The sequence below is a fragment of the Triturus cristatus genome, chromosome 5_2 (assembly GCF_964204655.1).
Source record: "Triturus cristatus chromosome 5_2, aTriCri1.1, whole genome shotgun sequence".
NCBI classification, from domain to species: domain Eukaryota; kingdom Metazoa; phylum Chordata; class Amphibia; order Caudata; family Salamandridae; genus Triturus; species Triturus cristatus.
The window spans coordinates 15,348,982-15,363,670 of NC_140588.1; the positions used below are offsets into that span (position 1 = coordinate 15,348,982).

At 41.6% G+C, this 14,689-nt stretch overlaps 1 protein-coding gene across 12 annotated transcripts in view; it reads left to right on the forward strand.

Annotated features, from left to right (window-relative positions):
- Window positions 1–14,689, forward strand: part of CTNND2 (catenin delta 2) — a 3,222,299-nt gene that overhangs the window by 1,780,489 nt on the left and 1,427,121 nt on the right. For 9 of the 12 annotated variants that reach the window (XM_085606754.1, XM_085606755.1, XM_085606763.1 and 6 more), the window contains 2 exons: window positions 8,441–8,518; window positions 13,630–13,882. In XM_085606754.1, coding sequence (XP_085462880.1) covers window positions 8,441–8,518; window positions 13,630–13,882 — 331 coding nt within the window. The remainder of the gene's footprint in view (window positions 1–8,440; window positions 8,519–13,629; window positions 13,883–14,689) is intronic. The other 3 variants (XM_085606758.1, XM_085606759.1, XM_085606765.1) reach the window with 1 other exon arrangement.

Sequence of the window (14,689 nt, forward strand, 5' to 3'; positions counted from 1 at the left end):
TCACAACCACTGACATTCCCATTCGCAGACCCATACAAACAGTGACATACCTACTCACTGATCCATAGAGCCACTAACACATTAACTGATCCATACAACCACTAACACAACCACTAACACACATATATAACCACTCATGCACCTACACACTTACCAATACAGCCACTCACACACCCATACAGCCATTCTCATACTGAATCAGTTACCCATACAGATACTCACATACCTGCGCACTCAACCATACAGTCACTCACACATCCACTCTCTCATCCATACAGTTACTCACGCATCCACTCACTTATTCATAGATATACTAAATCACCTATACAGTCACTGAGACAAGCACATACTCTTCCATACAACCTCTCTCACACTAACTTGCTCACCCGTAGTCACTCACACACCCATTAACTCACCCATACAGCCACTCACTCACATACACACTCACCCATACAGTCACTCATGTACCCTGATACTGACCCATACAGACACTTATGTACCTGCTCAGTCACCTATTCAGCTACTCATGCACCCTCTCATTCGTCATTTACAGCCACTGACGGGCCCACTCGTTCACCCATACAAAAACTCATACAGCCAATCACTCATATATACAGTCTCTCACATACCCACTCACTCTTCTATACACCACTTACACACTCACTCACTCACCCATACAGGCACTCCTACAGTCACTTACCTTAGTATATATGTTTAACACTCCGTAACCTTTAGAAAACACTAGAATTACTAGATGATGTTATCTAGGTAATAAAAATGTTAAAATATTTATTAATTTACTGAACATTTTGTTATTTATTACGTTATTACGTTATTTGTTTACTGTTATGCTTTTTCATTTCAATTACATTTTATTTGTTGGTTATTATGATTGTGAGAATATAGTATATTACATTAGGATTATTTGTTTTAATTTATAATATTTATTAAACATTTTTATAAGTATGTAATTTGTTTAATTTTTGTTAAAATGTAGACACATATTTTTTAAATTCAAATATTTATATTTGTTATTATTTATCAGAACTGTTAAAATATGTTATTAATTTTTACCCCTCCTGAGTCCACTACTTTCCCTACTGTTGCACAGACTGAAGTGGGAATAGTAAGTGTTACCCTACGCCATCCAACACTTTCCCAATAGTTGCACCGACTGGCGTGGGAATAGTAATTTTTACCCCTTCTCAGTCAAATGCTTTCACTACTGTTGCACAGACTGGAGTGGGAATAGTAAATTGTACCCCTCCTCAGTCCAACGCTCTCCCTACTGGTATACAGACTGGAATGGGAATAGTAAATTATATCCTTCTGTAATCCAACGCATTCCCTACTGTTGTACAGACTGGAGTGGGAATAGTAAATTGACCCCTCTACAATACAATGCTTTCTCTACTGTTGCACAGACTGGAGTGGGAATAGTACATTTTACCCCTCCTAAGTCCAACGTTTTCCCTACTGTTGCACAAACTGGAGTGGGAATAGTAAATTTTACCCCTCCTGAGTTTAACGCTTTCTCTACTTTTGTGTACATTGGAGTGGGAATAGTTTATTATTTATATTGTTTTAAGTTTTTTATTAATATTTGTTAAATCTATATTATTCATGTGTTTGTGTATTTAATTTTATATACTTTATATATAAAAATGTATTTAATTTTTATGATCTTTTGAGTAAAATGTATTTTTTATATATTCTTTTTAAGTACAATTAAATTTGGAACATTTGACCTTTGTTTGCAGTTTATTTGTTGTGCTTTTTTATGTGTAGGTAAATAAATAAATAAATATATATATATGTATATGTAAATTTAAAATCATTAATAAAATATAATCGAAGGTAAATTAATTTTTTTAATAGTTTTATATTATATATAAACATACACTTTTCATATGTGTGTGTATTATTTTGTAAATATTTATAAATATTATTTAGACATTTAATTTACATTATATTAGTGTTCTATATCTAGTTAAAAACTATATTTTTGCATATATTTTTCGATATTAGTGTGAACTGATATTTTTTCAATATTTTTGTACTTACCATTATATGTATAGAAAAACTATATTTTGTGATAGAAATTTTTGACACAATATTTTGGTATTAAAATATTTCGATATTGTGTCAATGATCCTTACAAAGTGCATATCACCAACAAAATCATCTTCACAATAATTCTAATATACAGATCTCCTCTGTCATTAAAAAATTATAAAAACATGTTACTCACACTAATCACCTACTTTTTAACAGTGAAACATATAATTGTATCATGAGTGAGAATAAAACTTTCCACCCAGGTTGAATTAATTAAAGAAATAATTATTATTATGTTTTCCCTATTTGAATTACAGTTAAGAATATCATGCTTTGTTTCCTGCTGTAGGCAAAACCTCCTCCACAATTCCATCACTTGAGGCTGTTTACACAATCTAAACCAATTTGTCACATCATTATATTCCTGAATTCAGCCGTCACCAGCTGAAAGGTGACCAGTTAAAAGCATCAGGCACTGTGTGCTCCCCACGTGCAGCGATTTCAAGAATGTTTTATCCTTTTAGTGAGAAATATGTTATTTGTTTTTTTGTTAAACTTTGCCGATGATAGATTATGGGGCAAGTACAGCAATTTATGCTAAAATGAAAGTGCTAAGGCCAGAAAATAATGTTTTCCAGAGCACTGCCTATAGTTCTGGATTTGTGAGTAATATTCAGCTTCGTTAAGGGGCTGAAATGCCTTTGAATGGAGGAGGAGGGTATTCTTCGGGCACTTTGGCATCTTGGCTTTGGTATTTCTGTGGCACCTCCTCATCTTGTGGTTATAATCACGCGCTGGTCCGGACACTCGGGAAACCACTGCATAGTGCCCGTGGTCCTCACGGACAAGAAAGCTACAGCCTACATCCTGTGTGAGTACGGAACATGGTGATTTGCATGTAAGGGGCTGGTATGCTCCTCTGGTTTTTCTACTGCTGATGGTGTATGGACTAACAAGCATATGTAAAACTTTATTTCAGAAAAAGCATAGCCCACTGTGGAGGCTTTTTTTCTAATAATGTCAGAGTTTGTACTTCAAATGCACAAACCTCATTGAATGAAATGCTTGAATCAGTCTGAACCACTTGTAATTATACATTAATTTCTACCATGTTTGGCTCCTTTGTGGTGTTAAAGGCAGGGACCAATCCCATAAAAATACAGCCTAACCCACCACAAAGAGTGATAGTCAAGGCCGAACTGCAGCTCATTGCCCTTTCTGAACAGGAGACAAAACAATCCCGGAAGTATTTCAATCCACGCCTCTAGCTGAAGGGTCCTTTATGGAACAGAGCCAAAAGTGATTTGCAAATGATTGGTCCTTGTCTGTAGTGGTAGAGGTGAGCCAAATAGAACTGAGTGGAGTGTGCTCAAAGTAACTATTGTGGTTCAGATTGTTTCGAGCATTTTCATACATCATTTTAGTATTCTCTGTTTCCGCAGTTTCTCATACAATTGACAATCAGTTTAGCAGCTGTTGTCTATCCACTAAAATTTGTTTTTTCTTTTCTCCTGTCCCAACGAATCACACCCCAACACGTGTATTTGCAGAAAACTAGCCGTCCGGATCCTATTTGCCTTTGTGGGTTTTTCACTCACGTTTTTTTGAGACCATAAATGTACGTACACTACTCCTTGCACGCTTTAAGTGAGGGTAGGAAAAATGGATTTCTTGTAATAGGTAGTTGTCGTTACAGAATAAGTGTCAGCGGAGAGCTTAATAAACCCTCGTACTTCGATTAGGCCAAATCAAAGGTTTAATGTTACAATACTGAGAAACGATTTGAATCAAGATAGGAATCTATAGTGAGTTGGTCACTATATATATAATAATATAACTATGTTTTATTTCAGTGGCGCCCAGTAGACTTTGAAAGTGGTGAGGCGAAATTGTTGTACCCTAATGCAATAAGAGTGCGAGCGAAGTGTGCGAGCCCGCAGTGCAAAAGGAGGGTGGTGCGGGGGGGAGTTCTCAAGAAAATTTTGAAAAAAATTGATTCAAACGGTGGGTTTTACACCACATATTTACTGCAAATTGTTGAAAAAAAGGGGATCCAAATATAGCATTTTGAAGCACAAGTGTGAAGAAAACATTAGAATCAAATCAAAATGTGCCCAATCCTCAAAGTGGTCTGCTTGCAAAATGACCCCCAAGCCGAGCACATACAACCAACGGAAACCGGCCCTCTAAGTATTCCCACCTGTAAAACATCTCTGAACCACCTATGTTTTCATTGTATATAATAATGAAAATGCTGCAGTTTATTCTTATTTATCTTATGCAACTTACAACCATTGACAAAGCCTATAGTCCTGGCTGGTTGTAGGGTACGTCCATGTATAACTTACTTAGCTTTTCATTTTTTTGTGAATCAACATTCCCCTTTGTAAGGTACGTTGACATGTGATGTTAACTGCACTTTATGAAGAGCACTTCACCAGAGGTTTCTTGGCACTGAGTAGTCTAGGGGTTAAGTGCTAAAGAAGATGGTAAACAGTGAAATGCTTGTTTGAAGAGCACTGTTTTTAAGTGTTTCCTAAACCAAATAAAATTACCTACGTGCCGTAAGTGATCTGGGAGGGAGTTCCATAGGACAGGAACTTGTACCGAGAAGCTACAGCCTCCTTTACTTTTCTTTACCAATCTGATTAGGGATGTATTTCTTGACTCTCCTGTCCACAAAGCAAGGAGCCATACCATTCAAGACCTTAATGAGGATACAGCCGGTCTTAAACTGGGTCCTGTGTCTGGCAGGTGGCCATTGCAGGGACATCAATAAGGCAGTGACATCTGTGATCAGCGAGTTTATATATCAGACATACACCTATACACAACAGAGTCACAAAGTCCTGATTTACATGCGAAAGCTCAGCTTTACTGCTTCTTAAGAGTCACACTAGTTATAGTTTTCTGCGAGAAATTTCGAGGTTGCAAGAAGAAATGTTTGGCAATTCTCACATCTATAAAAAAAATCACTAGACACCATGTAGCTCAACAAGACAGAACATAGCACCAAGCAAAGCATATGAAATCATCACAACTCAATACAATATCACAACTCAAGGCACACCACTGCATCACATCATAGCTCACTGCAACCCATCGCAACATCAGAGCTCAAGGCAACTTGTAACATCATAAGTGTGTGTGAGTGCGGACATGTGTCTAAAGAACACATTCTGTGCCTTAAACAAAACATCAACCCCACGAGATTGTTTTACAAATCTTTACACCACAGCCTAAATAAAGCAAAACATTATAGTATTGTAATTTCAAGCTAATTGTTTACTAGAACTCAAACAAACCAGATGGGTGGTCATTTTAAGAGAGGGAGCAGAACACAAACTAAAACGAGACCAACAAAGAAAACACCCAAACACCCTGTGTGTATTCATTCGTCAACCCATTACTCCTCCTAAAATAACCAAGGGATAAATATTTTTGGTCTTGCCAGCTCATGCTGGAAACCACAACAGAGTGGCGTTTTAATTCAAAAGGCATTTTTCTGACATCTTCCTACCATGTGCTGTTTCGGCAAAAATTCTCGAATGAGGGCCGTTCCACGCTCTTGGGAAACAAGAGTTGGTTGTCTTGATTGTTTTTAAACCAGAGGCAAGCTGATGTTTTTAGCAGGCTGCAATGATTTCACGTCCTGAAAGTATGTGAAAGGCCACGCGCGTGCAAATGCATATGCTGTTCAGAAATTCATCGTAATAACATTAATCTCACCGCTCTATAATCCTACATTACCTCCTTTAAGTGGGGCCGTGAAGCTATGCCCCAGCAGCGCCACCACCACTTGTAACCGAGGTTCCACCTGCACGTCCCCCAGCTGGGCAGGTTCTAATGGCGGGTGCAGTGAAAGCCCCCGAAGTGTCCGGCCTTCCCTCGCGTGTTTGGTATCCCACCTTCGTCGCCAGATGTAGTGTTCTGCGTGGACAAAAGGAACACGGACACTCGTGGTTCTTTTGGAGGTTCTTTATTTGACGACCACGCTATCTCCTGGGTATCGGCTAACTGCCGTTCCTGGCCCCCGGCTCCTCCCTTTCCACCCGCCCTCGTCCTCCCTCGGGCAGGTCCTAGTGCCCCTCATGTGGGGTGCATCGTTACAGCCCCCTCGCGACAGTGAGCGGAGTAGTTTGGGTATTCTGACTTGTGAAATCCTGCTGCTCCGCTGTTAGTTCTCATTTCGACCTTCACTGACGAGCAAAGCTGATAACATGACTACTTGCAGACATGCCTCCCAGTTCCACCCCAGAACTCCGCCAGCACAATACACAGCCTTTTACCAACGCTCTTGACGCAAATTGGTTCTTTCCACAGCACAATCCTGTGTAACCCGGTAAGTACACAATGGCTTCATGTACATTTCGGCCCAGGGAGATTTCATTTCAATAATTATTGCACATTAGATATTCATTATGTGTGTCGCAGGTTCAAGGAGGCAGTTCTATATCATCACCCTGCCTGCATATTATGTCTGAAACAAAAATCTTGGATTATCAAGTACAAAAAAGAGGCAGAATTCTTCTACATTCAGTCTAAACATCTTTGAGTGAAACAGTGTGCGCACGTGAAGCATGTAATTCTGAATTAGGCACGAATAACGATTGTTATTGCCAATTTCTTTTTAGCATAAATAAGGCACAGGTCTGATTCTGTTGCGGCTCGCAATACACGGGGGGGGGGGGTAAAACACAAAACAAATAAAACTTACCTGACCGGGTCCCGCGCCGCCTCTGCTCTTGGGCAGGAACAGGCATGCTCCCTCCCTTCCTGTAAGCCAATCAGAATGCTGCAATGGCAGAGTTGTGGTTGGTGGGGAGTCCCGGACGGCGCCCAGCCGGGGCGCCTGTAGGGAGGCTATTTTCTCTATGTAGGCGGCATGCAGCCTACATAGAGAAAATGTAGCGTACACATGACTGCTAACAGTAAGGGCACTCAGAGTGGTGCAAGCCACTCCTCCCTAACCCGCTCACCCGTCCGCCCCCAACCAGGCATACCCACCCACCTGCCCCCAACCAGGCATACGCATACCCCACCTTCTGCTTTCTCGCAACGCAAGAAGCAGAAAATAAAATGGTATTTCAAATACCATTTTATTTTCTGCTTCTCGCACTGCGAGAAAGCAGTGGGCCTGCACTCCGAGCCCTAATGTAGCGGCCGCAGTGTGGCCGTGTAGGAAAGAATGTCTATAAAAAGGGTTCATTACCAAAACCATGGCTCACTCTGCATCTTTTCACCCCTAGTCACATGCCCCACAATAGTTTATTGATATGTAACTTCAACCTTGAAATCTCTGCATCCTTCTAAGCAATGTTTTACGTGATTTATTTTGTCTCCATGCGTTTCACGTGATAGATGACAACCAGAATATTTTGCAATGTGCTATGCAACAGGTGTATTGCTGTTGTGTATCGGTTCTTGTAATATCCTAAAAAGGTTTAGCTGGGATGTCCAGGAAATGCAAAGTAGAGCGAAGTGCAGACCAAAATACGTAGTTTAAGATTCTTATGATGCATCGCAGAAGCTGTACCTGAACCGGAGCTGCGTTCTTAACGCAGCCCCCATATAAGCAGGACGAACTCCGATGTGAGGTGGTAGACGTCACTTGTTTCCGCCTCTGAGGTCACTGCACCACAGACGACTGGAGAAGGGCTCCAATTGCTCTGCGTGGAATATCTTGATTCACTTTAAAATATGCGTTCTAAAATGGCGCAGACTTCATGCTTTGTGTTGAAAATTTATATTGGTTTCAGTCGTAAACTCCTATGTATGTCCTATTTGAGCCTAATGTTCAATGTCACCACTGTTTTCCAATCTAGCCGGCCACCATTTCCATTTCTATTCCAATCAATCCCCAGTGTGTGTGCGTGCATACGTCTGCGTGCCTATGCATGCTTGTATATATATGTGTGTGTGTGCTTGTACTAGTGTGCAGTATTGTGTATTTTTCTATGTGCATGTCTGAGATCGTGTGTGCGTGCACACAGTCTCCTGGCAGTTACATCAATGTAATTTTCTACTCTTCTTCTGTCCCTCTCTGTTCCATGTTTATGTCATTGTCGTTTAGCAGATCTGGACTTCAAATTATTTTTTCATGAGGATAATGTTGGCATTTGCCTTTCGAGATGGCCGATAGGTTGTTTCTCATTTCATACATTTTTACAGATATTCATAATATAATTTGAATACCTCTCCAGTATCTCTAATTTTGGATGAGATTATCTCAGCAAAGTTAGAATATCTGGTGGTGTTCATCTGCACCACCCAGATTTCTATTGCCGTAATATGTATTGTATTCTCTTTGTAATGCTGTAATACTTTTTCAAATGTGAGCAAATTCTTCCACTGTTTCAAGTCTCTATTCCTCACTTTTCAGAGACTGTCCCTGATTTTGATCCTATGTCCCTGATTTTTAAGAGTGTTGTCCCCGATTTCTCTGTGGGAGAGTTGAGAGGTATGTGAATATTCTTTCCAATGATTTTTTTCCTATGAATGTGGGTTATTGCCCCTAGATAAAGTGAAAATATGCATGAAAATATGCAGTAGTTTATTATAAATAAATGCCCTCTTCGAACGTTGTTTGAACTAATGGTCGACTTTGGCGAGTGGATTATTACCATAATACAGAAAGCTAACAGAAGTCAGTCTCTTAATAACTATCCAGCACACTTACATTTAGATTTCTATACAGGAAGGTCAGAGCTCAATTCTTTTTTGTGGAAGATCAGGATTAATATAATCTTCTCGCAAGAAGGTGTGCGTATCTTCTGAAAGAAGTTTTAAAAGAGTACTTCTGGTCAACTCACGCCAGTGTGACACAGAGTGAGCAGCGTCTTGCCTTCCGACTCACAGCAGACTGATTTTATACCAGGCTGCTCTCTGAGACTCGAGTATGGGAAAGAACAGGTTACAGGTGGGGGGACCTCAGTGATACCCATCATATCTCAAACCAGACTTTAGGAACCCATAAACGTATAACTGGTTCTGCAGAGGGACGCAAAGCAAGGCATCATTATTGCGTTCAAGAATAAAACATTCTCTGGCTGTATAAACACAACAAATTTTTCATTTTTCTTATTAAGTTACAATATGTACAGTATAGCCTTGTGATTATCACATGGACATAACTAATACATGACATTCCTAGCAAATTCTCAATAACTAATACATAAAATTTCCTAACAAAGACTCAAAAGGAGTCATGGTTGACCACCCCTCAGGCCCCTTGTGTTGTCAACCGATTCAATTGGCTTGGATCCGGGATGAAACCCTGCTGGTCCCTCAATTAGTTGTCCTTTACAGGCGACCTCACCTGCCCCCAATAGAAAGAGGGAGCTTGGGGCAGCATGACATCTGGTCCCCCAAACAACCATGCCAGAACCAACTCGATACAGGGATTCTTCCTGGCACCCATTGGGAGATGGGCCTTAAAAACCACGCCACACCTTGTTCCCCTGGTGCAGCCACTATCCCCCAGTATCCCAGGGCCGTGTAATGGAATACGCTGGCTGGCTATGGAAAATCGCTTTAGTGGACATGATCAGCCTTCCAATAAAGAATAAAGACCATAGTATATCTGCCCCGGCTTGAGCGAAAGACTTAAGACCCGATTCCATTCTGAATTTGTCTGCACTTATATTCTTTGCACCAAGGTTGTCTACGTGCCTAAAGGGTAGGGAGCGTTGGCAGTTGTCAGGGGCAGCCAGCAGCGAAAGGGAAATCAGGTAGCCTTGCCCATTATTCAAATTGTTTTTCTGACCCTGATACTCTCCTAGGAGACCCTGCACCGGCCCCTAACTACCTGAACAACAAACTGGTAAGAGCAGGTCAATCCAGAATGCTGAGAAGCTCCAACTCACTCCTCTTATTCCTCCGAAACTGAAAAAGAAAACCACACAATACCGATCGTTCTCTGGCAACGCTCCCAGGATATGGAACACTCTCCCGAGAGTCTCCAGATGCAACCCCTCCTTCTCCTGTTTCAAAAGGGACCTGAAAATCTATCTCATTAACAAATACTTTCCTGACCAACGTCAACTAACCTAGGCTTCAATATCCGAGTTTACTCCTCTCTCTTGACATTCAAGGATAGTTGGTGACCGGACTGTGTTAACCACCTTATCTTCCATGCTGTATTTTTTTTATCCCTGGTTTGCTTCCTTACTGCTTGCCTACTATGTAATGCAATTTCCGTCTGTTTTTTTTCTTTACAGTATGTATGTAAAGCGCTCTGATACCTACGGGTCAAGCTAGCGCTATATAAAACTTTTTAAATAAATAAAATAAATAAATAAATGGCAACCAAGCGCTGCTGACCTAGGGAGACCGATAAAAATTCAAAACACGGCCACCGTTGGCCACTGCCCGTTACCGCTCGCTCCCCTTGTCCAACTTCAAGGTGCTCATTTTATTGTAATGTTTACAATGATTTTAATGACTCATACAAATAGGAGTAAACTTTGAAATGTAAGGTGCCCAGGCTACGCCTTTTCCCTTTCCTGATGTTTACGTCACCTAATTAGCATAGAATGCAGCGTTGTTTTGAGAACATATATAAACCTAACCTGTAATGCCCAGTCAGTCTCTGACGGCATGCACTCAGTCACGGCTCATGCCTGCTCTGACAGTCGGATGGAGCGAGTTCAGGCCCCGCCAGTGAATGGGACTGTGAGTGGGTGTAAGCGAAGGGGCACCTCTGAACTCTGGCTCTCAGCTCGTCCTCCTCAGGCCCTGGTGACACACGTACGTCGAGCTCTCTCAGAAAGTGCGCTAATAAGGCAGAGTTACTCTCGGAAAAAATGCACAAAAACGACACAGTCTGCAAGGCATGAACAGTCTCTGTCCTTGACATGTAGTATTGTTTGTCTTTCTTCAGTTTATGAATGTCCCCTGTCTCTGTTCCTTTCCGTCTTTGGTGTCGAAATTGTCAGACTTGATTGAAGTATTTTGCTCATGAGAAGTCACAAGCTTCACAGTGTAACTTCTTGTACAGGCCTTAGTAGTTTATGTTGGAAGCAGTTTTCTTTCAGAACTATTTTCAGAGCCTTGTTTGGACCCATATTTGTCGCATAGGAAAAGCTCTCTGATGTTACAAAACAGTGAAACATGGCGTAGTCTTAGACTTTACTGTACGTACATTGTTGACGTTTTCAATTTACTCACTCATAGATGCAGTGAGGCCGCACTCTAGAAAAGTCATTCTAGTCCTCTGCAATGTAATACTTTAAGAAGTGTTGGCATATGTCATGCCCTGGAGACATGCAAGGCTGCACGTTAGCACACCCAACACCTTAACAAGCAATAGTCTGGGCGCCCTGCTTGCTAACTATATTTTGTGATACTTTTACAAATGTAACGTCTACAATGAACCCTTGATTCTACATATAAGGTCCGTGTATATCTTATTTCTTATAGCCTATTTTAGGCTCTTTTTTAAAAAGAGACTTGCATCAAGTTGTTTTTAAGCGCCATATTTCTAAGTCCTCAGTAGAGCAGGACGTCGGAAGAAACACCAACCCAACAGGCAGCGGCTGCATGAAACTCAGCTCTTCATGTTACCGCTGCCGTGCTGCTTAGAGTGAAACACAGGTTAGTGCTAGAAAGCAAGCACAACTGGAACACGCGCTCTACTTGGATTTTTGTTTTACACATTCAAATTTAATGGATGATAAACTGGATCCCTTCAGCACTGTTGTGCAACAGAGACCACAGTTGCAAACTCAACGGCAGTTGTAACGTTCAGAAAGACTGTCGTATGTCCTTAGCGAAGGGAAGTGTGTTGTGTAATTACAACACTGCCTTAAAAAGGAAAGGATGTTCTCATTATAAACCGGCCATTGTTGGAAGCCTCTGCGGCCTCCTTCGGCCCTGGCAGGTTTATCAGGCTCTCCCTGCGGGCTCTCGTAGTTATCACTACGGTGTACATGACAACGACTGGCATGCCCATTGGTAGTTGGCATTCTATTAGGCAAGGACCTGGAAGAGACCGATGGAGCCTTGAAGGTCAATGGGTATTATGTGTGGTAGCTATAACTGACACTAAGGGCCTCATTACAATCTAAGACGCACCACCACTGGCAGGCCATAGGTGGCGGTCTGCCCGACAGACAGGCCATCAGTCCAACCTCCTCATTTCAATGCAGGCCGTCAGACCCCCAGAGGTCGAGGAGAATGACAGACGTCTCCGAGAGGATCCAAGATCCAGCGGGTGACAGTCAGAATTGTATCCCTACCATGGAGGCGTTGTCTGCTCAGGCACCACCATAGGGATCACAATGTCCCTTTCTGACTGCCTTTACGGACCACCATGAAAAGCAGCCAGAAAGGGACTTTGGGGGCCCCAAGCAGGGCCCTCGTCAGCCACTGTAAAGTGGCTATGTAGTGCCCCCGCGCACAGCCATGCACCGTGTGCCAGGCACCACATGATGCTTGGCAGACATGTATGGATGTGTGCAAAGTGCCTGTTTACACTGCGGCTTGTGCTGCAGCCCTTATTATGAGCTGCAACACAAGCCACAGTGTAAAAGGGCATTATTGCAACCGCCAGCACGGCGGTTAAATCCTAATTTGGCAGTCTGACTACCGACTGCTCGGGCGGTCTCCTGACCGCCACAACTGCGGTCGACGGTCCGACTTTGGTACATCATAATCAGCCCCCATGTATGACGAGTATCTCCACCCACTCTACTGACAGCTAGTTCCAAACTGCACCAGAAGAAAGCATTCTATCGTTTTGTTAGGCGAGTAATCGCAAGAGCAGTAGAATGTTTAAACTATGGTCTCTCATTGTTCATAATCACAGCTCGTCTGAAAGTCTTTTCTAATTTGTAATAATGTTTAATGTCCACAGAATTAAAGAGTTCCTACTTATGCATGTACAAAGTACTTTTTTAATAAACAAAATGGCTTCTTTTACCTAAGCAGTAAATTGACTGGATATTGATTCCATGTTCTGCGCAAATGAAGCATAGGAAAAGATCAAATGAGACGTCCAACTACTTTCCTGTGTCCAGCTATTCTCCTGTCTTCATATAGTTTTGCGTACAACTAAGCTAATGATTAAAGGCAGTAATATCCAGAGCTATTAAAAAGTTGCAAGTTACAAAATAAATAGTTGCAAATGCACATGCCTCCCACATCTGTCACTAAGTGCATTCTCAGGGGGACGCGCTATAAAATTGTCAGACGTGCGACCTTCCCAGCGCCATGTGTAATATTTTTCTTTGGAGATAATGTGATCATTTAGTGCTCTTACAGTCTGTAACTTGTTACCATTTTAGGAGGACAAAATAATATTACCGGTTAACTGTTTCTTGCAATGTTTGCTTTGACTTTGTAATGACCTTACATATTGATGCAGCACTGAGAACGCTATTGCCAGTTAAAAGATTGCCACTTATGCAGCATATTACTGGAAGCCGTCAAATATGACTGTTTTTTTCTTACTTTTTTTTCTATTTCAAACCCTTGTTTATTTGTGTGTATTTTTCCTCTGCCTAGACCTGGTGAACCATTTCTGTGAACAGGTCCTCAATTTTTTACTTTGTCCCTACTTTCCTGTCGTAGCCCCATCTTCCCCTGGTGTCGACTCCGTACCCTTACAGCGCACAGCCAGCCAGCACGGCACACAGAATGCAACGGGGACCTTCCAGAGGGCCAGCTATGCTGCAGGCCCAACCGCCAATTACGCAGACCCCTACAGAACACTGCAGTATTGTCCTTCTGTGGAATCACCATACAGCAAATCGGGGCCTGCCATCCCACCCGAAGGGACCTTGGCCAGGTCACCTTCCATTGACAGCATTCAGAAGGATCCCAGGTGGGTGAAAGGCTTTTCTGTCTGCCATTTCTTCCACTTACTGCGTGGTCTCGCGCTGCTTTCGCATCATCCATATCTGATGTGGTAACAAAAAAGCATCCCTTGGTTTTGACTACATTTTCTTCTAACAACCATTTGTCATCTGTATTTGTGAAAATGCAAAGAAAAATATCACATTTTCAACCCAGCAGCAGGTTGTGAATCTTAAATGGTGGATATCAAGGTCAGCAGCTTAAGGATATTGTTTTGTTGATGATCCAGTAAAAGTAGGCCATTGGTGGAATCAAACCGAAAGCACTAGTAATGCCCAGAGTGCCTCCATGCTGGTGGTACAAGTGGATGACCAGAGTGGAATTCTCCATTTGTTTTTTTGTGAGTCTTACTTATCTGGAATGATAGCTACATTTCCAAGAATCATAAAAGTACATTGCTAAATATGTAGCAAATGGATGCTGAAAATATGCATGGTGATTTTGCGAACTGCTTAATGTTCAACATCTCAAGGCAGGCACACAGCTAGAAAACAAGTTTCCAATACATAAAACATAACAGACATAGGTCCGTTGCACTTTGACATGCAATTTAAAGAGAGGGTTAAGGAACACATTTAAAAAAAGATATGCTAAAAATGACCAGAACCATATCTACCAGTGGCAAAGATTGGCAAAGTTTTCTAGTTAAAAAAAAATATTTTGTTTAGTCTGCTGTGACTTCGTTTAGGTTATGAGTTACAGGTGTGCGATCAAAGCCCCACACGAGGAATATGGGCAGCATGCGCCTTAGGTATGGTACATAAAAGTTATGTCA